This window comes from Ailuropoda melanoleuca, chromosome 9 (genome assembly GCF_002007445.2).
Source record: "Ailuropoda melanoleuca isolate Jingjing chromosome 9, ASM200744v2, whole genome shotgun sequence".
NCBI lineage: Eukaryota > Metazoa > Chordata > Mammalia > Carnivora > Ursidae > Ailuropoda > Ailuropoda melanoleuca.
Genome location: NC_048226.1, coordinates 4009474 through 4037238, shown reverse-complemented (window position 1 = coordinate 4037238; position 27765 = coordinate 4009474). Strand labels below are relative to the sequence as shown.

Here is a 27765-nt window from a genome sequence, read left to right as displayed (position 1 = left end):
ATCTGGGTAAAGGAAAAACCTAAAATGATATATACAACATTTTGACAATGTAGTTGGGTGCTGGTGAGAAAGAGAAGGTGAGCAGTCAAAACAAAAACAGCTGAATTACAGTATTATTGTTAGAAATAAGTAATCACAATAATATGTTTAAGAGTTAGCTTGTACCATGTAACGTGTCATACATACATCACCTCACGTAATTCTCACCATATCCCCGGGAGCCATTATTATGTTCATTTTGTGGAAAAGGAAACCAAGACTCTGAGAAGTTAGGCAAGTTGTCCAGAGTCACACAGCTAGGAAGTGGCAGGCCTGGGACTCTCACCAGCTCCATGGGATTCCGGAGCTCATCTCCTAGCCACTGTGCTAGTCAAGTGAATAAAATTCAGGCTACTTACTTGGAGTAACTCAGGCAGGCGAACAGGTGTTTATGAATCTGGACAGGCTATAAACAAAAGGTATTTCAAGGCTGCCCGGGGCCTGATGTTGGCTCCCTGGAAAGTGAGGTAGGCACTTATCCCAGGGGAGGTCAGCCCCTGCTGTCCCCCTTATAAGCCATAAAGACGTGAAATTAGAGTGAAAGAACACTTGTTTCTAAATCTTTATGATTTTTTTAGCCATCAAAATGGCTAACTCAAAGCTCAGGGAACTGGAACTTTGTGTGGGGTGTGCACACAGGTGAATACGCACCTGGGATGGTGTTAATGGAGCCCATTAGCTGTTCCACATCAGAGAAGTCCAGAGTCTGGTCTTCAAAGTCAGGCTGTGTAGAGATCTCCACGTCTGTTTCTGTATTCAAGAATTTCCCAAGTCTGTTGGTATAAACAGACACACCAATGAGGATGAAGGGACACACTCCTTAGGGTGGGTCTACTGCGCTGGGTCACTAGCAATACATGAGAAGGGCCTCTTTGCTGAATTTTTGCTTCTTTATTTTAACATGCTGCTGGTTGCCTTGGGCTATCTGCTTTCGTGACTGACCCAGGGCATCTCCAGTGGGGGTGGGTGGGAATGATCTGTGCGTCGGAGGGCAGGGGAAGGAGGGGGTTCAGCTGGGGGGCATGCACAGGTGCTGATCTGGAAGTTCCCATCCCCACGTCACCCCAGGCCCCAAGATGTACAGACTCTGGGGTTTCTTTTCCATGGGGCCAAGCATACTCAACCTGCTGACGGTGGATGGGGGCTCTGAGTGCTCTTGACCCTGGCAGTCACAGGGTTTGTGAGTGGCAGGGGCAGAATCTGAAACCGGGTCTGTCCTTTGCCAGAACCTGTTCTTTTAACCCTTATGTTATCAAGCTTCACCATTCATGTTGCTTTACAGACATTGTCTCATTTAATTCCTGTAAAACTATTCCTGTCTGCAGATAAGGAAGGTGGGTCCTAGGCTGGCTGGCCCTGCCCAGGGTCATGGGCAGGGGGGTAGCAGAATTTGAACTCCTGTCTGACTCCACGATGTGCATACTTTCTGCAGTGCATAGTCTGGGTTCTGGCACAGCAAGGGGATGCTAGGGACACTGGATCCTGGTTCCTCCTGGTGAACGGAGGGGCTCATGGAGGAGACCTGACCACACACTTGCTGGCTGGGCCTTGCCATACACTCCCTTCCAGCCCTGGGATCCTGGGATTCAATACTAGTGGGTCCTTGTGATCCCCATCTTCCCTCTGAAACCAGTGCTATTTGATCTTAGGGGCAGACACGAAAGCTGAAACTGGGACCATATACCCAAGGGGAACTGAGTCTATTTGGAAAACTAGAGGAAAAAGGAACAGAAGAAGATAATATGTTTCAGTACAAAAGTATTACCTGTCAGCCATAGCCACGGCATCCTAAAAAGGAGGAGGAAAAGGAGAAAATATCAAACTGATTTTGGAAATAAATTTCTTGTTTGCATATAACCCAGTGCACCATGCAATACATGCTCTCCTTAATACCCATCACCAGCCTATCCCATTCCCCCACCCCTCTCCCCTCTGAAACCCTCAGTTTGTTTCCCAGAGTCCATAGTCTCTCATGGTTCATTCCCCCTTCTGTTTACCCCCCTTCATATTTCTCTTCCCTCTCCTACTGATTTCCCTGCTATTCCTTATGTTCCACAAATGAGTGAAACCATGTGATAATTGTTTTTCTCTGCTTGACTTATTTCACTTAGCATAATCTCCTCCAGTCCCGTCCATGTTGCTGCAAATGTTGGGTAATCATTCTCTCTGATGGCTGAGTAATAGTCCATTTTATATATGGACCACATCTTTATCCATTCGTCTGTTGAAGGGCATCTCAGCTCCTTCCACAGTTTGGCTATTGTGGACAATGCTGCTATGAACATTGGGGTGCATATGGCCCTTCTCTTCACTACATCTGTGTCTCTGGGGTAAATACCCAGTAGTGCAATTGCTGGGTCATAGGGTAGCTCTATTTTTAACTTTTTGAGGGTCCTCCACACTGTTTTCCAAAGTGGCTGTACCAACTTGCATTCCCACCGACAGTGTAAGAGGGATCCCCTTTCTCCACATCCTCTCCAACAATTGTTGTTTCTTGCCTTGTCCATTTTTGCCATTCTGACTGGCGTAAGGTGGTATCTCAGTGTGGTTTTGATTTGAATTTCCCTGATGGCTAAGCACTGGCTGTTACACGCAAACAATGAACCATGGGCACTACATCAAAGCCTAATGATGTACTTATGGTCACTAACATATCATAATAAAAAAATAATAAAAATTTGTTTTTCGAGCTATATAATGATATAAACACATTTTAAAATTTAGAAATGAGGAAAAAGAAAAGCGGCAGCCATGCCCCCCACTCTAACGAGACCCCCCGCCGAGGCCCGCGCTCTGGCTCCGAACGGACTCGGCGCCAGCGCCCCACGGAACAGATGCTCTTCCGCACGGCCAGTCTGAGACCGCGTGACAGTTCGTTGAAGGGGAACGCCATTGTCTACGTAGCCGTCCCTCTGCTAACGGACACTTCATCTGTTTCCAAGGTTTCATCGCCACAGATATCAGTGAGAACGCTCTCGCACATACCGCGTTCCGCACATCGGGATCACGTCTCTGAGATACAGCGACACTGTGAGACCAGTGGTTCACGAGGTCTGCGTCTCGGGGGTTCTCACGGTGCCTGCCGACTTGCCTTCCAGCTTCTGTCGCGGGTCCCTTGCCCCGAGCAGGAGCACGAGCAGGGCAGGAGCAGGAAGGAAGTGCTGCTGGCTTGGAGGGACGGCCACGGGCCCGGGGTCAGTGTGAGGCCGTATTTGGCAACTGGGAAGCTCTGGCAGTGAAGGCCCCTCCCTCACAACCCCGACACCACAACGACCCCAGAGTCCTGTGGGACCTTGTGAAGAAAGGGGACCCCACCTCTGACCAAGGCTGAAATTCCCATTGCCTGGTGGCATGGGGCCTTGAGGTCAGAGTTAACTGGATTTCGAGGAAATTAAAAGATGGATTTATTTTTTTTGCATGTTTGAATTTATAAAGATTTAAAATTGGTCCCCTTGTAACTGGAGAGTGAGAGGTGGCTTTTAGCCTGGACAAGCTCCTCCCCGGGGCTCCAACAGGCCACCTGAGGTGACAAGAAAACTCTCAGAGTGCTGAGTTGCTTGGCTCCCGGCGAGGGGACGGGTGTCTGGGAGAGAGGAACTGAGGCTGGTGGAGGCCCGAGCAACGGCGGAGGGAAGGGGTGAGCCAGCCTCTCACGGCAAAGCTGCGCGGAGATGTGCGTGACCAGCTCGTCATCATGAACATCCAGAAACCAAATGGAGGCTGACTGCAGCGGTCAACAGCAACGCCTCCAGGCAGAGAAGAGACACACTAACCTGCCCCAGCCACACTGTCACGTGGGTTCATGATCTCGTGTCATCTCATGACTGACCTTGATGAAGTCAACCTTCTCCTCATGGCACATCTCCTCTATGGTTTCCATGAGTTCCTTACAGGTGTCGAGGTTTTCCCCACAGCTGACAAGCTGTCCATACAAGGCTTCCAACTTTGCTTTCTTTTTCTCCCCTAGAGCTTGTATCTTTTCTTCATATTTCTGAGCGAGTGTTTCCAAGATCTCGTTGTAATGTGACTCAAAGTTCTGTTCTTGTCTTCCGAAGTTCTCCTGCAAGAGGGGTTGACCTCAGCCATCATCTCAGTGAATGTGGTGTGTTGGCTACAGAGCCATTGGGGGCATGGAAATGTATCCAGCCAGAGATGTTTAATCACCTTCCCTGGGTCTTATCACCTCTTGCCACGATGCTGGGGTGGGTACAGTAGGAGCTAGGACCAGGAGTCTGTGGCTAGAACCCGGGATAATCTCAATGAGGAGCATGGCTTTCTCTCCTGGCAGCATTTTGCACCTCTCCCCCTCCCCCTCCCCCCACGCCGCCCCACCTCTGCTGTGGCCGATGCATCCTTGGAAGATGGTCAGTGAGGAATCAGCCTGCCACTGCATCCTTGGACCTTAACACAGAGATGTTTGCCCTGGAATATGCCCACTAGCTTTCCCTCCTGAGCCCCGAACATCTCGCAACACTCACCTCTGCTCCCTGATGCTCGCATCACACAAACACCAGAATCACACAAATCCTCACATCCACTAAGAGCACGATGACAGGGAAGGGGAGGGAGGGTTGTGGCAGATGGCACTGTCTAGTAGACGAGGATACACAGGAGGACAGAGGGAGGCTCGCAGCAGTGTTAACCCTGGGGCACAGCAGATGAGTCCTACTCACTCAAGCCTGTCAACTACCAGGCCTCTCACTTAGGCTGGAAGGCCAAGCGAGCTCTGCGGCTTCTGACTGATGCCAGCCTCACCAGACAACAGAAACACTTCCAAAGAAGAGGCTCTTACGAATGACTCGGGGAAAAGTTGTTGAGCATTTTCTAAGACTTGCTCACGATGGCACCGGTGCTGGTGTGAAAGGGAAAACTCACTGGGGGTGACTGACTTTGATCTGACAGAGCTGCCAGCGCGGGTGTAGGGAGTTCTGTCCAGGGGGGTGCACACGTCTCCCTCCTACCGCTACCTTACGCTCGTGCCTTCCCTGTGCCCTGCATCGGGGATTAGTGCAATAGTCCCCCTCCCTTGTAAGTTCTAGCTTCATGGGAGAGGGGCCTGGGGCTGAGCTAATTCATATGAGGTGCTCCCGCGGATACAGTCCGAGGCTGTATTTATTCACAGAAGCAGAGCATCTGCAGGGAGAGAAGAGGGGTGGAGAGTCCCCTGATCTCGGTCCTGGCGAACCTTAGCTGGATGGTGAGGCTGAGTGCCGGCAACACCGTGGAGCACTGTATACCTAACAGGCTCACCCAGGGAACTGTGACATGTCGGTGACGGGCACGGATGGGTATGGATCTTATGAGACACAGATAACAACTGGGGACACGAACAAGGAAGGATGGGTGTCTTGCAATGCCTGGTCAAGGCTGGGCCACGAAAGAGCCCCACCCTGCAGCAGGGCTGAGGCTAGAAAGACAGAGGGGAGCTTCCCGTTCAGGAGAGAACGTGGACAGGCAATGGTCCCCTGGGAGGGCGTAGTCAGGGCAGATTCTCTCACACCTGTCCCAGCCGCTGACCCGGGCACGTGTGGCTGGGGTGTGGGTCTGACGTGTGTGTGACGGGTTCACCACACCCGCTCTTACCTCCACCGTGATGAAAACTTCCTCCAAGTGATTTGCAAAATTCTCCATCTCGATAATCTGCTTTTCCAGTTTGAACATGTTTTTGTGGATTTCATCCTAGCGAACAGAGGAACCCCAGGAGATGTTAGCGCGCTTCTCTCTCTTCTGTAGAGGGCCTTTGACGTTCATTCCCTGCCTGCCTACCTGAGACACGCACGCACTACCCACAGAACGACCGAGGACACCTGCTTACCTTGGCACTCTGCAGTGCCTTGCTCAGTGGGATCACCTCGTGCTCTCTGTGCTCGTCAGAAACCTCCACCGCCCTTACTGGAGCTTTGCAGGTGACGCAGAGGACCAGGGCGGCTTCGTCCTCGTCCTCCTCCTCGGGGATGACGTAGCACTCGTACTCCTCGCTGGCTCGGCCATGCGCGTACCTGTAGGCCTCTCGCAGCTCCCGGCTGTGGCCGGCAGCGCCCCAGCCCGCGTAGCCGTGGTCCTCGGCCTCGACCCCCAGTCGCCAGTCCCTCTGCGCCCCGGCCGCGGCCAGCTGCGGCTGATGGTCCAAAACCTCCATGTGGGGCGCGCTTCCGTCCACGAGCTCGGCGCCCCACTCGCCAGCACCTCTGAGCGCGTACAAGTGGACAAGCTCGTCCACCTCCTCCTCCAGGTCCCTCTGGGCCTTACCTGCGGCCGCCTCCCCGGGCTCACTGCTCATCTCGGCGTGCACGTCTCTTCCCGTCCGCGTGTGTTCTTCTGGGAAGAGGTGCAGCTGGTCTTCAGAGTCATACAGATCCAGGGGGTAGAAGTGGAAGTCTGGGGGAGCCCCCGCGGCCTCCCGGTCCATGGCGGCTCTGCACCTGCCGAGTTCCTCCCACGCGGCTCCTACAGGGCGTCCGGGGCCTAGGACACACAAAGAGGGAGGAAGCCTGTTTATGAGGCCACCCCAGTGAATGGTCATTGCATTGGGCTCCACTCACTCACAATTTTAAAAACAACATCGTCTGAGCAGGTCAGCTGTGGTTTAACTTTGAGCCATCTACAAAGAGAGGTTCACTTTCTCCAGGAAGGAGGGGCTTTCTAAGCTTAAAGGGGACCAGAAATGACCAGAGAAATGTCACTAGGTTCCTCTCCATTAAAACAGAGGACAAATAATGGGAAGTGTCTCAGGCAAGTATTACTAAACAAATAGTATACATTGATAGAAAAACTAAGATCTCAATAAATTAGTGTGCAAGGACAATTCACTAAGTAATCACTTGTGCAAACGCATCTGGGAAATGGTGCATCCTTATGAGTAACAGAGAACCAATAAGTAAGATGCCACTTTGCCTTTCCAGTAAGCAGACATTTGAGGAAGGTCCCCAGCCTGGGTAGGGTACAGCGAACTGGGTACTCTCCCATGCTTTGGGTTGGAAGGTACACTAGCCCCACCTTCCTGGAGAGCAAACTGAATAACATGGATCAGGAGCCTTAAAAATGTTCCCACTCTTTAAGCTAGTAATCCCCATCAGGACCCTGAAGGGAAATATCCAATACAGGGGGAGGCTGTTTCTATATAAAAATATCCATCACAGATTTTTTTTTGGGGGGGGAGGGGTTTACGCTTAAGAAGGTTCACATCCAGGGCAGAGCCCAACTTGGGGCTCGATCTCACGACTCTGAGATCATGACCTGAGCCCAAATCAAGAGTTGGACACTCAACTGACTGAGCCATCCAGATGCCCACAAAAATTTTAATGACAGCAAACAATCAAACAACAAATTGTAAAGCCCTAATGATTAGGAGAACAGTTAAGTAAACTAGGATATGTGTGCTCTATAGAATATAATGCAGACTTTAAAATATTAGGAAGAGCAAATGATAACTTGGAAAAGACTTACAGCATGATATTAAGTAAAATAAACAGAATACTCATTGTACAGACTATGATGTTTATTCTTTAATGGAGGTACATAAATTCTAGAAAGAAATAATAAGTGGTAAAGTAGTAAATACAACAAAGGAGCAGCTATTACTTACTGAGCACTTACTGTGTGCTTTTTCTGTGCTCAGCGGTTTCTAGGCATACCCCTGTGTGGTAGGCACTGCAATTATCCCCATTCTGCAGATGACAAAACTGTGGCTGAGATGGGGTATCTGGTGCAAGGTTGTATGGTGAGGAAGTTGCTGTGCTGGGATTTGAACCTTAGTCTGTGTGGTGGGCATGAGACTGCACCTGACAGATGTCCAGCTACAGGGAGCTTAGGTGACCAGCTGTTCGGCTGTGCTCTGAAAGCCGTCATCACATCGCATGGAGGACACACTTCCCACAGGCATCTCCATCCAATGACAGAGTGCACCAGGGCTACGAAAGCAGATCCATTTCTGCTTGACACAAAACTCCTCCGATGGTGGATTTTGGCTGGAGGACTCCTGGACAGCCTTCCCAAACCTTTCTTAGGGTGCAAGGCACACTGGGGTGACTCCTCCACACCATCCTTCCCTCCCTCACATGTGGCCGGGGTTGCATCACGGGCTGACAGCTCTCTCAGCCTCTCCTATCTTCCTCCCCATTTTATCTCAGACCAGTGCTTTCCCTACTAAAACCCTGGTGTATCGAATCCCATTTAGTGCCTGCTTCTTGCAGGACCTGGATTACACAGTCTGTTGGACTCCAAAGTCCCTGCTTTCTTCTCGGCACATAACTATTATGTTAGATTACTTTTTACAATAGTTTTACTGATACAGAATTGACATACCATACAATTCTCCTGTCAGAAGCGTATAATTCAAGAGTTTTTAGTATATTCACGAAAACGAGCAACAATTACCACAGTCCATTTTAGACCATTTTCATCCCGTCACAAAGAAACTCTGTACTCTTCAGCTATCACCACCCACATTCCCTCCTTTCTACCAGCCCTGAGCAACCATTAATCTACTTTGTCTCTATTGATTTATAAATGGAATCATATAATATACTCGATTCATCTAATGGAATCATCTAAATGGAATCATATAGTATACTGTCTTTTGTAACTGGCTTCTTTCACAGCATAATGTTTTCAAGAATCGTCCGTGTTACAGCATGTGTCACTACTCATTGCTTTGTAGAGCTAGATAATATTCCATCGTACGGGTATACTGTATTTTATTTATCCATTCATCAGCTAATTTGCATATTTTCCTTTTTTAAAAAGATTTCTTTATTTGAGAGAGAGAGAGAGTGTGGCAGGAAGAGGCAGAGGGAGACAGAAACTTCAGCAGACTCCCCACTGAGCGTGGAGCCCAATGTGGGGCTTGATCTCACGACCCTGAGATCACAACCTGAGCTGAAACCAAGAGCTGGATGTTCAACCGTCAGCACCATCCAGGCGGCCCTGCATATCTCCCTTTCCATGTGGGTTGTTCTCACCTTTTGACTATTATAAGTAGTGCTGCTAAAATGTCTGTGCACAAGTTTTTGGGCGGATATATGTTTTCATCTCTTTTGGGTATATACCTAGAAGTGGGGTTCCGGATCATAGGGTAACTCCGTGTTTAACTGAGGAACTACCTGTTTTCCAAAGTGGCTCCACCATTTTACATTCCTACCAGCAGTGTATGAAGGCTCCGATTTCACCACATTCTTGTCAGCACTTGTTAATTATCTGAATTTTTGATTATAGCCATCCTGGTGGGTGTGAAATAGTATGTCATTGCGGTCTGCCCACTTTTAACTGGGTTATCTGTAAGATTTCTTTACACATTTGAGAGACTAGTCCATTATCAGATAAATAATTTGCAAGTATTTTCTCCCATCTTGTAGGTTGTCTTTCTACTTTATTATTATTATTTTTCAAAGACTGTACTTATTTATTTGACAGAGACAGAGAGCACAAGCAGGGGGGATAGCAGGCAGAGGGCGAGGGAGAAGCAGTCTCCCCATGGGGAAGAGAGACCCATATGCGGCTTGATCTCAGGACCCTGGGATCATGCCCTGAGCCAAAGGTAGATGCTTAACCAACTGAGCCACCCAGGGGCCACCTTTTTAAAAACTGTTTTTTAGGGGGTGCCTGCATGGCTCAGTCATTAAGTGTCTGCCTTTGGCTCGGGGCATGATCCCAGGGTCCTGGGATTGAGCCCCACATCAGGCTCCCCTGCTGGGAGCCTGATTCTTCCTCTCCCACTCCCCCTGCTTGTGTTCCCTCTCTCACTGGCTGTCTCTCTCTCTGTCAAATAAATAAATAAAATCTTTTAAAAAAAAACCTGTTTTTTAAAAATTTAAGTAGTCTCCACACTCAATGTGGGGCTCAAACTCATGATCCCGAGGTTAAGAATCACACTCTACCAAATGAGCCAGCCAAACACTCCCATCTTTATTGATGGTGTCCTTTGAAGCACAAAAATTTTTAATTTTGTTGAAGTCTAATTTATTTTTTCTTTCGTTACTTGTGCTTTTGCTGTTGTTCTATCGAAGAACTTTTTGCCAACTCTGAGGTTAAGCCAATCTTGCATTCCTGGGATAAATCCCACTTGGTCATGGTGTTTAACACACACACACACACACACACACACACACACACACGTTACTGGATTCAGTTTGCCAGTATTTTTTGATGAATTCGCATTCATATTCCTAAGAAATATTAGCCTATAGTTTTCTTCTCTTGTAATGTCTTTGTCTGGTTTTGGTGTCAGAGAGATACTGGCCTCACAGAATAAGTTGGGAAATATTCTTTCTCTTCTATTTTTTGGAAGAACTTGTGAAGGATTGGCATTAATTCTTCTTTAAATGTTTGGAAACTCACTAGTGAAGCTATCTGGGCTTTTCTTCATGAGTTGTTTTTTTTCCCCTTTATCATTAATTCAGTCCCTTTATTTTTATAGTCCTATTCACATTGTCAATTTCTTCTTGAGCCTTTTGGTAGTTTGTGTCCTTCCAAGAATTTGTCCATTTCATTTAAGTTACCTAATTTATTGGAATACAATTGTTCATGGTATTCTTTTTAATTATTTTTCTTTCTGTGAGGTTGGTAATAATGTCCCCTCTTTCATTTCTGATTCTAGTGATGTGAGTCTTCTTTTCCTCTTAGTCAGTCTAAATAAAAGCTTGTCAGTTTTGCTGATCTCTTTAAGGAAGCAGCTTTTGGTTTTCTTGGATTTTCTCTTTTGTTTTTCTACCCCTTCGTCATTCATTTCCACTACAATCTTTAGTATTTCCTTTCTTCTGCTTGCTCTGTGCAGTTTGCTGTTCTTTTTTCAGTGTTTCAAGTGGCAGGTTAGGGTGTTGATTTAAGATCTTCTTTTTAAATACAGGCATTTGTAGCTATAAATTTCCTTCTAAGCACCACTTTTGCCGCATCCCAATAACGTGGCAAAAACTTTTAGTATGTTTTATCTTTACTTTTATTCATCTTGAACTATTTTCTGATTTCCCTTTTGCTTTCTTCTTTGATACACTGGTTATTTAGGAATGTATTTTTAATTCCCACATATTTGTGACTTCCCAAATTTCTCTGTTATTGATTTCTTTTTTTTTTTTTTTTTAAAGATTTTATTTATTTATTCGACAGAGATAGAGACAGCCAGCGAGAGAGGGAACACAAGCAGGGGGAGTGGGAGAGGAAGAAGCAGGCTCATAGCAGAGGAGCCTGATGTGGGGGCTCGATCCCATAACGCCGGGATCACGCCCTGAGCTGAAGGCAGACGCTCAACCGCTGTGCCACCCAGGCGCCCCTCTCTGTTATTGATTTCTAATAGCATTCCATTGTGGTCAGAGAAAATATTTTTGTATTCTTTCTATCCTGTTAACCTTATGGAGGCTTGTTTTAGCGTTTGGGTTATCCTGGAGAATGTTCTATATGTCTTGAGAAGCATGTGTTTTCTGTTGGTGTTGGGTGGAGTGTTCTCTAGATGTCTGTGAAGTCTAGCTGGTTTAAAGTATTATTCGAGTCCCCTATTTCCCTGTTGATCTTCTTCTTAGTTCTTCTGTTATCGAAAGTGGAGTACTGAGGTCTCCAACTGTCTCTTTCTCCATTTATGTCACTTTTTGCTTCATGTATTTTGGTGCCCTGTTGTTAGGTGCATATACATTTTTTTTTTAAAAGATTCATTTATTTATTCTAGAGAGAGGTAGGGCAGAGGGAGAAGGAGACTCTTAAGCAGACTCTGTGCTGAGCACGGAGCCCGATACGGGGCTTGATCTCACAACCTTGAGATTACGACCTGGGCTGAAACCAAGAGTCAGATGCTCAATCGCCTGTGGCACCCAGGTGCCCTGCATATACATTTATAATTGTCATATATTCTTGATGGATTGGCCCCTTTTATCATTATAAAATCCTCCTCTTTATCTCTAGTAACATTGATACCAATACTTCAAATTGTCCTTCCATTTAGCCCACTGGAGGTTTTTATTTATTTTCTAAAAGACTTATCTATTTATGAGAGAGAGAGAGTGTGAAAGAGCCTGAGAGTTGGGGGAGGGGCAGAGGGAGAGAGAGAGAATCCCAAGCAGGCTCATGGGGGCTTGACGCCAGGTCCCTGAGATCATGACCTAAGCCAAAACCAAAAGTTGAATGCTCCACCAAGTGAGTCACCCAGACGTCCCCCACTGGAGGTTTTAAAATTCCAAGGCCATGAAATCTTATAGGGCAATGTCATGTTCAGGATAATTGAGAGGTGCAGTTTTACTTTTGTAACAAAGAGAGGAAGGAATATTGTGAACATGAACCTGCATGAAGTCTCAACTGCTGGCCCATTTCAAGAGAGAGAGCAGCTCTGGGAAAGATTAAATATTATGTTAAGCATCTGGAATCCAATACTCTTTTTTTTTTTAAAAGATTTTATTTATTTATTCAACAGAGAGATAGAGACAGCCAGCAAGAGAGAGAACACAAACAGGGGGAGTGGGAGAGGAAGAAGCAGGCTCATAGCAGAAGAGCCTGATGTGGGGCTCGATCCCAGAACGCCGGGATCACGCCCTGAGTCAAAGGCAGACGCTTAACCGCTGTGCCACCCAGGCGCCCCTGGAATCCAATACTCTTAAATGATCCCTGTCCATGTGTCCCTTGGAAAGTCTTTATGTACAGATGCTGTAGTCTGAAGATCAATGGTGTAAAGGCTACCCCTTGAAGGAGCCCAAATGTGAAAAAAGGAGTGGGAGGGGATGGCCAGGTGGAGAGAAGGAACAGTGTATTATTTGCTGCACAGCAAATAATAACTACTTATCGTCCTGCATGGTTTGCAAGGGTCAGGACAGCAGCTAAGGGATGGGTAAGAAACATTCTCTTTAAGCAAGGTGGTTTCCAATTCTTTGCATTCAACAAAACTGAAAGAGGATCTAATCAAGTGTCAGCTGACATATGATTAAAAATTATTTTTCATAATAGATCACTATGTAATTTTTGGCATACATTTCAGAAAGAGTTCAAAGAGTTGAATGACATTGCTATAATAATTTGTAATAAATATATAATAATTCATACATGAAAACATGAATTAACTTTTTAAAAAAAAGAAAAGCCCCATCCACCTCATTAAGAAATGCATTTCCAGTTCATTTTGTTTTGTTTAATAATTATTCGTCAAAATTTGTAACGTATTTGTTTTGCTCACATGTGACTACAAATTCTATTGATAAATTAATCCAAAGAAAAAAGAGGTTACCATTTAGGGCCTTATGATTCCAGAAAAATAAAAAAATTTAAATTGCATGCATATATGTGTGGTTTTTTTTTTGTAGAGAAGTCTCATAGGTGATCAATAAAAGACTTCCTAAGTATAAAAAAACAATACATTAGGACAAAACTCTGAAACTTCTCTTCTGAGAAGTTAACTGTAAACACAAGCTCAAGGAGAAAAAAAGAACAAGGTAAAATTTCTAATGTTATAGGAGGGTTTTTTAAGGTTTATATATTTGAGAGAGAGAGAGAGGGAGAGAAATGAGGGGGAGGGGCAGCAGGAGAGGGAGAGAGAATCCTAAGCAAACTGCATGCTGAGCATGGTGCCTGATGTGGGGCTCAATCTCACGACCCTGAGATCACAACCTGAGCTGAACCAAGAGTTGGATGCTCAACTGACTGAGCCACCCAGACACCCTGTAAGAGCTTCTTGTTGCATTTTTTAGCATACTTGATGAAGGGCATCACACTGCAATAGTATTTAAGGGTCCATTAAATAAATCCAAGAGTAATAAAATAATTTTATTTGGAAATGTAAACATTTATAGCATGCCAGAAAGTGTGTCTTTTGAAACTATTTGTACTTTTAAAAATAAAGGCTTAAGATATAATTTACACACCATAAGGTTCAGCTTTTAAAGTGTACAATTTAGAGGTGCCTGGATGGCTCAGTTGGTTAAGTGTCAGACTCTTGGTTTTGGCTCAGGTCATGATCTCAGGGTCGTGAGATCAAGCCCTGCATTGGGCTCTGTGCTCAGCGGGGAGTCGGCTTGAAGATTCTCTCCCTCTGCCCTTCCCCCCACTTGAGTGCTCCCTCTCTTCTCTCTCTCTCAAATAAATCTTTTTTAAAAAGTGTATAATTTATGGGGCGCCTGGGTGGCACAGCGATTAAGCGTCTGCCTTCGGCTCAGGGCGTGATCCTGGCGTTATGGGATCGAGCCCCACATCAGGCTCCTCTGCTATGAGCCTGCTTCTTCCTCTCCCACTCCCCCTGCTTGTGTTCCCTCTCTCGCTGGCTGTCTCTATCTCTGTCGAATAAATAAATAAAACCTTTAAAAAAAAGTGTATAATTTAGTATTTTCAATAAACTTAGAGTTATGTGCTCATCACTGCTATCCAATTCCAGAACACTTTCATCACTTCCTAAAAAACCACATACTCATTGGCAGTCACTCCCCATAACCTGCTCCCCCAGCCCCTGATGACTGCCATCTACTTTTTGTCTCCATTTGCCCATTCTGGACATTTCATATAAATGGAATCATACAACACGTGGTCTTTGGTGTTTAGCTTTTTGCCACTGAACATAATATTTTCAAGGTTCATCCATGTTGCACAATGTATCCTTTTTACAGCTGAATGATATTCCAGTGTAGGAGGATAACATATTTTGTTTATGTTACAGATAACATATCCACTTGATGGATACCCAGGTTGTTTCCACTTTTTGACTATTATGAAGGATGCTGTTGTGAAAGTTCATGTACAAGTTTCTGTGTGGTCATGTGTCCTCATTTCTCTTGGGTATATTCTGATGAGTGGAATTGCTGGGCCATGAGGTAACTATGTTTAACCTTTTGGGCAACTGGCAAACTCTTGTCCAAAGTGGCCGCACCATTTCTGCATTCCCACTGGTTGAGTAGGAGGGTTCCAATTCCTCCATGTCCCAGTCAACACTCGTTATGGTCCATCTTTTTGACGGGAGCCATCCTAGTAGACGTGATGTGATAGCTCATGGTGGTCTTGATTTGTATTTTCCACATGGATAATGATGTCTGCATCTTTTCATGCACTTACTGGCATTTGTTTATTATCTCTGAAGAAATGTGTATTCAAAATCCTTTGTCCACTGTGATGGTTAATTGTATGTGTCAATTTGGCTGGGCCACGGTGTTCAAGTATCTAGTCAAATGTTATTTCCAATGTTTCTGTGAAGGTGTTATTTGGATGAGGTTGACTTTTAACTTGGTGGGCTTTGAGTAAATTGGATTGGCCCTTCATAATGTGACTGGGTCCTATCCAATCAGTTGTACAGCTTAACAGAACAAAGGTGGCCCTTCCTCAAGCAAGAAGGAATTCTACCAGCAGATGGCCTTCAGACTTGAACTGCAACATGGGCTCTTGCCTGGGTCTCCAGACGGCTGACCCACCCTGCAGATTTTTCACTTGCCAGCATCCATAACTGCATGAGCCAATTCCTTAAAATAAATGTCTCTCTCACATTCTTTACACATATACACGTACCCCCCCCCAGTGGATTCAGTTTCTCTGGAAAACCTTAATACACCCATTTTCAAATTGGGTCATCTGTTTATTTATTGTTGAGTTTTTTTAAATTTACTTGAGAGAGAGAGAGTGAGCAAACATGAGCAGGGGAAGGGGCAGACAGAGAGGGAGAAGCAGGCTCCTTGCTTAGTGGGGAGCCTGATGCAGGGCTCGATTCCAGGATGCCAGGATGCCAGGATCATGATCTCAGCCAGAGCCAGATGTTTAACCGACTGAGGCACCCAGGCACCCCTGTTGTTGAATTGTAAGGGCTCTTTACATATTCTGGATACAAGTCCTTTATCAGATGTATGATTTGCAAGTATTTTCTCCTACTCTGTAAATTATCTTTTCACTTTCTTGCAGGTGTCCTTTGAAGCACAAAAGTTTTTAATTTGGATGTAGTCCAATTTATCATTTTTTCCTTTGAGCTTGTATTTCTGATATCATGTCTGAGAAACCATCACCTAATACAAGGTTATTTAAACTTTTTTTTTTTTTTAAAGATTTTATTTATTTATTTGACAGAGATAGAGACAGCCAGCGAGAGAGGGAACACAAGCAGGGGGAGTGGGAGAGGAAGAAGCAGGCTCAGAGCGGAGGAGCCTGATGTGGGGCTCGATCCCATAATGCCGGGATCACGCCCTGAGCCGAAGGAGACGCCTAACTGCTGTGCCACCCAGGCGCCCCTAAACTTTTGATAAAAATTTTTAGTAAATGTTCTAAGGGAGGTCACGAGCAAAAGAATTTGAAGACCACTAATCACACACAAAACACAATGACTTTTTTTGTTTTAAAGATTTATTTATTAGAGAGAGAGAGTGCGTGCACAAGCGGGGAAAGGGGCAAAGGGAGAAGGAGAGAGAGAATCTCAAGCAGACTCCCCACTGAGCACAGAGCCTGACACAGAGCTTGCTCTCAGAACCCCAAGATCATGACCTGAGCCAAAATCAAAAGTCAGACACCCAACCGACTGAGCCATCCAGGTGCCCCTGAGAATGACATTTTGGTTTAGAGAAGCAGTTTTTGTTCTTTTTTTTTTTTTTTTCATTTAACTGTATAAGTCACAAACAGATGTAGTTGATGTCCAAATATCGGCCAAAATTTCTATCCATTGAACTGTTCCACCATTCTAATTAACCTGCAGAAGCACTTTATCAACCACTTATTCCTACATAAAACCAGGAATCCTGTGAGCTGCTTAGCTTACTCACTAATCTATTTTGAAAAAAACTTTATTGAAATATAATTTATATACCATAAAATTCACCTGTTTTAAGTACATGATTCAATGGTTTTTAGTAAATTTCTCAAGTTGTATAATCATCCCCACAATCCAGTTCTTAATGCCCCCTTTAACAATGAATTGTGGTAAGCCTAATGCCTTTCTAAAAAAAACTACTATCACTGGGGCGCCTGGGTGGCTCAGTCAAAGCATCTGCCTTTGGCTCAGGTCATGATCCTGGGGTCCTGGGATCGAGTCCCACGTTGTCAGACTCCCTACTCAGCGAGGAGTCTGCTTGCGCTTCTCCCTCTGCCCCTCTCCCCTGCTTTCTCTGTCTCTCTTTCTCAAATAAATAAATAAAATCTTTAAAAAAATAAAATAAATAAAAAATAGGAAAACTATTATTACTAAACTATTCCAACATGGTATATACAACAAATTTGGGGGTGAAATAACAAAATAAAAAAAAATTAAAGATACGGTTTAGCACTGCCCGCCCCCCAGCCCTGTCATAATGTGTATTATGATCCAAACAGCCCCTGTTAATTTCCACTGTGGGATCAGAGCCAGCGGCCAGCTGTTTGTCTAACTTCTCGCGCTGCAGCTGCGCCCAGGACTCAGGTTCAGCGGCCTCCCCGACCCACAGTGCTGGTCTTTCTGCAGTGAGGGCCTCTGTGACCTCTGCTGACACACTGTTCTTTTAGTAACCACCCCAAAGCTATATAAAAAATGCCATTCATTTTTCTTTCCATTTTCTCCATTTCTGATTGCCTTTGAAAAAATACAGCATTTTCTGCTGGCCTAATTGTGAAATCATGGACACCGGCCCGTGCTCTGCTGGCTGTTCTGTGACATTCGATCCTGTTGACCCCGCTCAGCCTGCCAGCTTCTCTTGGAACGGCCGAACTCTTTCCGAGTCCCCCGCTGGGCTGCTCTTAACACCAGCCTTCCCTAGGCTTCCATCCCTGTTCCTCTTCTCCCTCTCCACCTGCCCCAGGTGATCTCGTCCACTCTCGTGGCTCTGTGTTCCCTTCTCTGCCAGTGGCTCCAAATCCTTGTCTCTGGCCCTGGCCTCTGCTCCAAGCAGAGACAGAAGTTTAGAGAAGCCGGAGCCTGAACATTCCCATTCTCCCCAAATTCGACACCGCCAGATGGAGCTCATCGCCTCTCACTTTCTCCACTCCAATGTGTGGTGTGACAACTCGGATCCTGTCTCCCGAGCTGCAAGCCTGTGATCACCCCCACGGGACACGGTAGCAGATGCCTCAAGTCCCAGGGACTGGGCTCCCTTCTGGAGAACCCATTCTTCAGCCTCGCTATGCTCTGGCCTCTAATGCCTGTGATGTCCTGAACGGACTGTCTGGGTCCTGACCCCTTTCCTGCATTTCCTGCTATAGGCCTTCAGTTTAATATCAGTTCCTCTGCTCTGTCTGCAGAGACCACGGATCACTCAGCTTTTCTACACATTCTCTCAGGGAAAAGAACCTGGCCCATGTTCAAGGCTGGTCAGAGAGGACCCTTTGCCCTTGTGACCCAGGCCTCTCCACTCTTGGAGATAGCCGCCAGGCTCCTCTTGCTGCCTGCCCCACACCCTCCCTGTTCTGTCCTGTGAGCACGGGAAACGCTAAGGGGGCCGATGAGGAGCACAGAGGACTGACCCAATACCCCATCTGGCCTTACTTCAGGAAGACCCATAGTAGACTCTGGATCCCAGGGATGGAGACCTGCTCCGCCCTTAACCTGGGGAAGCCCCCGGTCACCTCTCTTCATCTGGGCTCTGTCCCAAATGTCACTCTTCCAACTTAATCGGGGTAATAACCCTCCTTGGAGGTCCCTCACACATCCCCATGGGCTCACCTCAGCTTGTGCTAATGGCAAGACAAAACACAGCAGCCGACTGGCCTTCTCTGAGTGTGGGGGGACAGTGGGGATGGACCACACAGGCCCTGCCCTGGTGAGCCCCTGGGAATCTAGCCTCTTCCCTGTTCTGCTCTGCAGTTCACATAGGATGCTCCTGTTTCACTTCCTCCGTCAGCACCACCCAGAGGGGCTGACGTCCAGCAGCCAGGGGCTCCCCTCACCGCATACCACGCATGCAACTGGTTTCTGGGGTCTGGGCCACATAAGGAAACTTTACTCCCCAGACTCTGAGACCGGGCACGTCACATTAGGGTTCAGGAAAGCTTCAGTCCTGTTCTCGAAGGCTCCAAAACCCTTACACGGAAGACAGTGAGCTTCAGTACGTTGTGCTGAGGCCGAGTACCATGACCACGCGGGACTGATGCACGAGGTACTAGCTCCGCTGTGTCCTGGACCACCAACAGGTCCACGGAGACCTGGTCTACCCCCTGGGCGGGGGGAGGGGATAGATGAAGGCTGCTCCCAGAGGCAGCATCACAAAGCAAGAGGCTTTGGGGTCAGTGCTTTGCCTCCTTAGCGTTTGCAATTTATGAGGACCCCAGAGCCTGGGTGTTCTTTGGGGCTACTCGTAAGAACCCTGCCCACAATTAGACTCTTGCTGGGGTAGTCCTGGCATCTCCGCACAACAGAGCTTGCTTTAGGGATGGGGAAGTGTGGCTTCAGGTGAAGTAGGACACAGCCCCCTATGATGGGTCTGCATCCTCTCACAACTAGCATTGAGATGGACCAGGAAACCTTCCCTCTACACCCCCACATACGTGCCAGACCCAAAGGCCATTCCCGAGCAGCACGTGCATCACCCCGAGTTTCGCTCACGTCTCTCCTCCATGGTTCCCAAGGCCAAAGAGGAGACGACACTTTGCCTTCTCCCCTGCTCTGATTCATCCTACAACCCCACATCCCTTACTTGTCAACAAACCAGTCAGAGCCTTCCATCCTAAGGGGCTCTGAATGCTGTCTTTGCTCTCCTGCCTGTCTGGCCACCTAGCTAATCGGAATTACCCTGTACTGGGAAAGGACAGTCTCTTCAGTAAATAGCGCTGGGGAAACTGGATAATCACATGCAAAAAAATAAAATCAGACCCCTATTTTATACCACTTACCAAAATTAACTCAAGATATAGATTAAAGGCTTATATGTAAGGCGTGAAACCATAAAACTCCTAGAAGAAAACAAGGGAAAAAGGTCCTCAACATCGGTCTTGGCAACAATTTTTTGGATGTGACACCAAAAGCACAAGTAAGAAGAGCAAAAATAAACAAGCGGGACGACATCGAACTAAAAATAACTTCCACTGCAATAGAAACAATCAACAAAATGAAAAGGCAACCTATGGAATAGGAGAAAATACCTGCAAACTACGTGTATGACAGCTGATATCCACAATATGTAAGGAACTCATAGAACTCAACAGCAAAAACGCCCTAATAACCTGATTAAAAAATGGACAGAGTACATAACTAAACATTTTTATGAAGAAGACATCCAGATGCCCAACAGACACATGAAAAGATGGTTAACATCACTCATCATCAGGGAAATGCAAATCAAAACCACAGTGAGGGGGCGCCTGGGTCGCTCAGTTGGTTAAGAGACCAAATCTTTTTTTTTTTTTTTAANATCTTAAAGAGAGATCTCTACTCCTATGTTCATTGCAGCATTATTCACAGTAGCCAAGACACAGAAACAACTGAAGTGTCCATCAACAGATGAATGGATAAAGAAGATAGGCATAAACACAATGGAATATTACTTAGCCATAAAAAAGAAGGAAATCCTGCCATTTCCAACAACCTGGTTGGACTTTGAGTGCATTACGCTAAGTGAGAAGACTCAGCAGAGAAAGACAGACTGTATGATCTCACTATGGACGTGGACTCCAAACAAGGTGAACTCAGAAACAGACGCTGGAACGTGGTTGCAGGGGCTGGCGAGTGGGGGGCACGGGGAGATGCTGGTCAAAGGGAACAGACGTCCGGTTATAAGATGAGTCGGCGTGGTGACTGCGGTCAATAAGACCGCACTGTGTACTTCATGTTCTCACTGCACGCCAAAAAGTAATTATGTGAGGTGAGGGACCCTCCGGTGAACACCCTCGTTGGGGTCACCGTCTCACGGTGCAGACGTGTATCACCCCATCGCAGGGCAGACCCTATACCAGCCGGTGTCGGATGTCAAGTGTATCTCAGTAAAGCCGCGCACACAGGAAATGTCTGTCGCTCCAGGACACGGAGGTCTGGGGGGTGTCGGATACGCAGCCTCACCGGGCAGAAACTGGACGAGTGAATGCTCAGCCCAGCTCCTGGCCGGGGAAGCGCTTCAAGGCGGGGACGGCTTCGCCGGAGGCAGCGTGGCACAAAGAAGAGCATGGCTTCTGGGGCCGATGACGTTCTCACTCTATGACCTTGACCACTCTATGACCTTGACCACATGTCGAAGCAGCTCTGAGCCAGCTTCTTCCCATGTGAGCGGAGGGTATTTGTTGCGAGGATTAGCTAAGCTAACACGGCTACAGCGCTCAGGGCCACACCTGAGTGTCATCTTGCAGGCAGACATTTCTTAAAACCATCTTGTTTCTAGAGTCTGCTGGCCGTGAGCCCCAGGAGTCCCTTAGAGTGTCCCTGATTCCGGTTCTATCAATTCAATCTCCAGATAACATCCCCCAGCCCAGCCTTCACCCTTCTCTAAGGCCGCGCCCTCTGGATTCAGAAAGCTCTATGCTCGCGTTCGGTTTCTGCTACTTCTTAGGGGTGTAGCCTTGGCGACATCACCTCTCTGGGCCTTACTTTCAGGAGCCCATGAGATGGGCTTTTTGCTAGTTCCTGCCTCATGAAGTTAGCATTTAGATGAAATGACATCATGTATGCAAAAATTTTTAGATGCAATAATATAATGTTGTGTAAAATGCTCAGCACAGCACGTGGCTCAAAGTAAGTCCTCAGTCCATGCCAGCTGCTGTCATGAATGTGGGGGTGGCTGCTAGTATCGTTATCTGGGCCTCGGTGTCTCCCACCGGGCCACTCATGAAGGGTGAGGACCAGGGTCAGAAAGTGAAGACACACAGTGGCCATTGTGGGGTGGAGCCACCCATGGCTGCTGTGGGATCATTCTGTCCCTTGAAAGCAGCTGAAGATGGGAGAAGGCCCCAGAGCAGAAGAGCCTCACATCCAGGCACAGACATTGGCTGTGAGGTCACCAGTCCTCATGGCGAGCGCTCCCAGGGGGCCCAGGCAGAGGTGTGGAACTCTAGGGATGGAAGGGCCCTGGGACAGCATCTAATTCAACGTCCTGATTTTAGGATGGTGAAACTGAGTTTCTGTGCAGAGAAAGGACCTGCCACGCCCAATCTCATGTAACAAGGGGTGATCTGGGGCTACTCTGTGTGCGGCCCTGTGCTGCATGCTGGACACACAGCCCCGCAGGTAAAGAGTTGTTGGATCCAGACCCAGTTTTCCACTAAACCGTATCACCTACAGACCCCGGAGCAGCCTGCTAAAAATAACACACTTCTGTGCTACCAAAAGGGAGAAAACCAGAATTGGGTATTACCAATAAATCATGCTGACAAGTTCTTTCAACCGGAAGCTGGAAAGTGAAACACCAAATTGAACTGTTACACAATCAAGGAGACTGGAAAACATTAAGAACAAATCTAATGAGCACAAATTCTTCCAGGCCTGCGTTTCCCCTTTGGACAAACAAACTGGTCTGGGAGGTCGGCCCCGAAGTGGGAGGTTTGCAACACACCCCACAGCTGCCACGCACTTTCCCCCTCAACGCCCGGACTCGACCAGTGTCTTAGCAAAGTATTCAGAATTGGGGGAGAAAGGAACATTAACAATAAATGGTCATTTTGTAAGTGATGAAACTGAACCTAAGAGAAATAAACAGGTCACATCCTATAAAGAACACAGTAGCTAGATCGTTTCTACTCTAGGCCATACGGCTGCAGTAAAAAAAAAAAAAAAAAGACTTTTGCTTAAGTCTTACATGGGAGGTGTGTCCCAGCGCATTAATTAGAAAAGTCCCCTACAAAAATGATTTTTAGCCTTCTATGGGGCACAAGCGCCTCTGGGAATCTACTGATAGCTGTGAATTCTCTCCCTAAAAGTGAGCCCATAATGGCACAAACATAATTTTGCCTATAATTTCAGAAGCTCACCCATGTAGCCCTTGGCAATTCCCGAGCGGCAGCTAAAGACACTTGCTTTAAAGCGTTGGCTATACAGTGACGCAAAATAGCTCAAATCAGCTTTTACAAACAGTCCAAACCTGAAAGCTTTCTGTGGGAGGAGGGGTTTGTATAACAGGTGAAAAATGACTGTAATCCAGTTTTTCCATATTTCAATCAAAACATGAAATTATGATTTGTCGGGAGGTACACACAGATTAAAATAAAATGTATTAATCAGCCCGGCACCGTAGCCAGAAGATAACACTATGTAGGGTTCCAAACTGTTCTAGCAATTGGGCCCCTGCACTAAAAATATTCTAAGGGGACATTGCGAGAATCGCCAGCCTCTATCTGCACAGAGGCTTTCACACCCTGTACCAACACCACATTCAACCAAGGCGAGTCCGTGCTACAGGACGGCACAGAAAACATTCCCACTGTTGACTGCCATTTACATGTCTGCAATATAAGACGATACCTCTTTCCCTAAAGGAACGATTTTGCATGAACCTTGTGGCAGTAAGCAACTGAGTTTCTAGTAATACCCTTTGCATTAGAAGAACAGGATTATCCAAAAACTTGCCTGCTGATTTAAGGGTCCGTGGGTTCTTCCTTTATTCCCAGGCCTCTGGAGAACGGCTAGAGAACTGAGGATTTCCCTCCAGGTTACCTGTGCGTGCCCCGAAGGCTGCCCCTGCCTGGCTTACAGCAGGGGCTCTGCCACTGGGGCGCGGAAGATGACGGTAACATGAGCCGGCTCCCGCTGCAAATAGCAACAGGCCTGCCATGTGTGAAAGTCCAAATATAGACCTGCCTAGGCTGTCTTGCACTTCTTACCGCTCAAGTGTCACCAGGAGGGGTCACATGCTGTCTCCCGAGTTTCTTCATTTACTGGGAGGATTTGAGGCCGGTAGCTCCACCGAGCTGCTAGGAAGGCCGGTCGTGTGCAGAGGGCAGGAGGGCAGCTGCAGGCCATGCAGAGAGAGAGGGCGTCGGACAGTCCTCGAGCCAGGCAGTTTCCATCTGCACTGACGGTCTTTTCCCAAAGTGTTTTGAACAAGCACAGCTCTGACGGTAATCAAATGCAACTTCATTTATTTTTCTTCCACCACTCCTTTCATATGTACTCACAGTGGGAATCATTCCCCTCTCTGGATAAAAAACACAACCCAGCAGACCCATGACTTTCTGCTCCCTCTTAGGTGACATTCAGTCCTAGAATCATTTGAAGACAGTCTCCATTCAGTAACTGAAGGTACCATCCAGAATATTAATGCAAAAGTCAAAGTTAGCTTAGCCAGTATCAAAATCTTCTCCCCTACCCGGCCTGGGCCTCTTTAGCTGGAAGTGTGCCCTGGGAAAGGAGGAATGAGGTTGGCCTCTTCTCCCCACACCTCTTCCCTGAGCTGCTGGTGGAATGCCAGGGCAGGAGGCGCCAAGGTGATAAGACAGCTCCTAATGGAGTTGATGCCACAGTGGATGCTAGCTTCAGGCTCTCTGGGCTGGCAGGTGCTTAGAGCTCTCTATTTTGCACCCTTCCTCTTTCTCTTCCTCCCTCTCTCATGGGAGTTTTTGTACAACTCTGGAGTTTCCCATTATGGAGACCTTTCCCCTGAGTTTCCACAACCAGGCTGAGAACCCCTCTGTTCCAGGGGGTCACTCGCATTCCCCTCATCGGCCCTGGTGGGCCACCTCCAAGATCTCTCAAATGAGGTCTCCTTACCCACACAGTTGGCTCTCTTAGGCAGGATCTGATGATTCCTTGCTGACTGTCTTCCTGCTGGCTCACATCTGGATCTTAGGAGGCAGGCCCATCCTTGGTCCCTGCAAACTCTGGGAGGTAGTCAGACCCAATGCAGCCACATCTCCTGGCTCTGCCATGGAAGCAGCCAATCCGTTCACCTCAGGCCACCATTGGCCCACCTACAGGAGATATAGCAAGCTCTCTGAAGGGTCTCTTTGAAGATCCCTCACTGGGGTTGGGGATAGAGGACAGGACTTCCAACTCTCCCTGCAGCCCACCAACAGCATTCTCCAGAGAAACTGCTCCACCAGTTTCCCTCCTGAGAGCATGAACCGGGTTCTGGGCCATTTCCTTGAAAAGTCTGCTTATGGTGATTTGATCTCAGAATTTTACACCTTAATCAAAATGTCATTTGAAAAATACCATCACTGCCAGGTATCTATAAAATAAAAATATTAGAAGCACAATAAAATATCAAAAGAAAAAAAATTGAAAGAAAAAATTTATGCAAAGCTGTATCTACAAGAATCTTGTTTAGCACGGCATTACGTATGTTCGCAGAAGACTGAGATTAATCTATGTCTGTCAATATAGAATTTGTTAAATTACAATACAGTCAACTCAATATTGGCAAGTATTAAAAATAATCATGTAGATGCCTATTTTTTATGTGGAAAATACCCACAATATATCTGTAAGTAGAAGAGAAGTGTAAAATATCAAACAGCATAATCATATATATATTGGATGATATATAAATATACAATATAGATATATAAACATACTGTATATAACCTAACATATAATGTAAGTATATAATATGTAGTGTAATATATAATATAAATATATAAACATATACAACATTATATATAATAGTACATATAAACTGAGAGCGGGGTCTAACTCTTTCAAATTATTTTACTTTTTTCTTTATATCTTTGATGGTACCTATTTTAATAACAATTATATATACACCTTTTATTAATTTTTAAAAATATTTTTCATTGAAAAATAATATATGGTATTTGGTTTAGAAAAAGGCAAATATTACAAAAGAACCATAAAGTGAATATAAGGCAGGCATGTATGCTGGTAACAGCAATTACTATGTTTGGTGGGTACTTGCCCTTATTTTTTTCTAAGAATGTACAAGCATCCATCCCTCACACAAAAGTAGAAATTACTTTTATAATTAGAAAGCCTGCTAGTGTCATTTTTTTAAAAAAAGTTTTTATTTATTTATTTGTCAGAGAGAGAGAGAGAGCACAAGCAGGGGAGGTGCAGAGGGAGAAGCAGACTCCCCACTGAGCAGCCCCCCCCATGACCCTGGGATCATGACCTGAGCTGAAGGCAGACCCTTAACTGACTGAGCCACCCAGGCGCCCCTGCTAGTGTCATTTTGATAAAGCAAATAAATTAGAAAGACTACCAAAAATGATAAAATAGTATAAAATAAATACAGCAAAAAGACATACTGTAAAGAATACACAAAAAAGATACTAAAACAGACTTAAAGAATTATAACTAAATCATATTAACTATGATAATATATTAAAAAATGGTTTCAGAAAAAATAAATCCCTTCAACTAACAGGTTCTCACCAAGAGGACTGCCAAGAGCAGCTGTTTTGAGTCGAAGGCCCCATAGCCCCATGCAGGCATTAAAGGGGATGGGGGGAGCTGGAGAGCTCAGACAAGCAACTTTAGACCTCCACAGAGGTTTCTAGATACCCCGGGATCATCTTCAGTGGGGACAGATGCCCTAACCATTGCTCCAGGCTGGCCCTGGTTTCTTGTTTTCCCTGGGGAATAACAGCAACTCCAGCAGCAAACCTTCAAAAGCTCTTTCACTGGTTCCTGAATCTAATCCCAGGAGCCTAGTCTCGGAGAAGGGTTCTTCCTCTCGGCTTCTGGGGCATCTCCCCCCACCTCCTTTCCCCGAACCCCCTTCCCCACCCCTCCCAGTGCACTCAGGACGGAAGCTGACCTGCACTGTGTTTCTCGGTGGACGCTGTGCTTTTCCTGGACACAGACCAGGGCTGTCTTATTCCCTCCAAGTCACATCCCATGCCCACGTTCAAATTAGATTTCCCCATCTCCTTCAACAGGTCTTGGGGATCCAGGTGGTCTTCTTAGCCTGCGTGTGTATGTTAGGACAAGGTTCTTTGCTGGACTCCGTCTCCTTGGCTGTAACATGAAGAGTAGGAACACACTGAATGTAAACATCCGGTCTAGGAGCTGGGATGCAGACAGAGACACATGTTTTGTGTCCGCCCCTCTTGCACCGCCCCCCCCAAACCTGCACACAGCAGACACTCCATGAAAGCTTGTGGGATCAGTAACAATAAATGTGTGACTTTTACCCACATATTTAACCCGCTTAGAGGCACTCAGCCAATAACTCCTACGTTTGATTTATCGTTTGGTCTTCAGAAACTTTGCACCGTCCCCGGGCGCAGGAACCCTCCGGTATTCACTGGCGTCCTGCTGAGCAAGGACCGAATCAGCTGGTCCCCGTCCTCGAGAGGTTCGCAGTTTAGCGCAGGAGGCTAAGACGATAACTCTTTCATGTAACGAACACTTTCCTACGTCAGTAGGTACAAAGGTGGAAAAGGTGAGGCAAGGGTGCAAGTTCTCGGGCTCCGGGACACGGTTGCGACAGGGACCACTTCCCAGGGCCCGGACGCCTACAGCCTTCTGACCTTCTGATTGGCTGCCGAGAACCCGCCCACGCGCGGACAGCCAATCAGAGGCGCCGCGGGGATGAGCCCGTCGGGCGCTGACGCGAACGCAGTCTGGCGAGAATGCCGCGATCAGAGGCCCGCCACTGCGGGTGCGGGGAGGCCGGGCGCGTGAGAGCCGGGTCCGCGGGCCGCTGAGCCGCCGGCCATGGAGGACGAGCAGCCCGACAGCTTGGAGGGCTGGGTGCCGGTCCGCGAGGACCTCTTCGCCGAGCCCGAGCAGCACCAGCTACGCTTCCTTGTGGCCTGGAACGACACGGAGGGCAAGTTCGCGGTGACCTGTCACGACCGCACGGCGCAGCGGCGGCGGCGCGAGGGGAGCCGGCCCGAGCCAGAGTCCGAGTCCGAGCCGGCCGCGTCCCCCCCGAGCTGGGCGGGCCTGCTCTCGGCCGCCGGGCTCCGCGGCGCTCACCGGCAGCTGGCGGCGCTGTGGCCGCCGCTGGAGCG

At 47.0% G+C, this 27765-nt stretch overlaps 2 protein-coding genes across 8 annotated transcripts in view; one reads left to right on the top strand and one right to left on the bottom strand.

Annotated features, from left to right (window-relative positions):
* Window positions 1-27340, bottom strand: part of FSD2 (fibronectin type III and SPRY domain containing 2) — a 45333-nt gene extending 17993 nt beyond the window's left edge. The window contains exons 1-8 of one of the 7 annotated variants that reach the window (XM_034667812.1): window positions 26565-27340; window positions 24557-24756; window positions 23417-23984; window positions 5855-6504; window positions 5623-5718; window positions 3869-4099; window positions 1805-1827; window positions 691-812 (exon numbers count right to left, since the gene is read on the bottom strand). In XM_034667812.1, coding sequence (XP_034523703.1) covers window positions 691-812; window positions 1805-1827; window positions 3869-4099; window positions 5623-5718; window positions 5855-6448 — 1066 coding nt within the window. In that variant the 5' untranslated portion in view covers window positions 6449-6504; window positions 23417-23984; window positions 24557-24756; window positions 26565-27340. Of the gene's footprint in view, window positions 1-690; window positions 813-1804; window positions 1828-3868; window positions 4100-5622; window positions 5719-5854; window positions 6505-23416; window positions 25017-26564 lie in introns of all 7 variants that reach the window. The other 6 variants (XM_034667815.1, XM_034667814.1, XM_034667816.1 and 3 more) reach the window with 6 other exon arrangements.
* The window catches only part of WHAMM (WASP homolog associated with actin, golgi membranes and microtubules), a 24629-nt gene continuing 24203 nt past the window's right edge, over window positions 27340-27765 (top strand). The window contains exon 1 of the mRNA XM_034668887.1: window positions 27340-27762. Coding sequence (XP_034524778.1) covers window positions 27467-27762 — 296 coding nt within the window. The 5' untranslated portion in view covers window positions 27340-27466. The remainder of the gene's footprint in view (window positions 27763-27765) is intronic.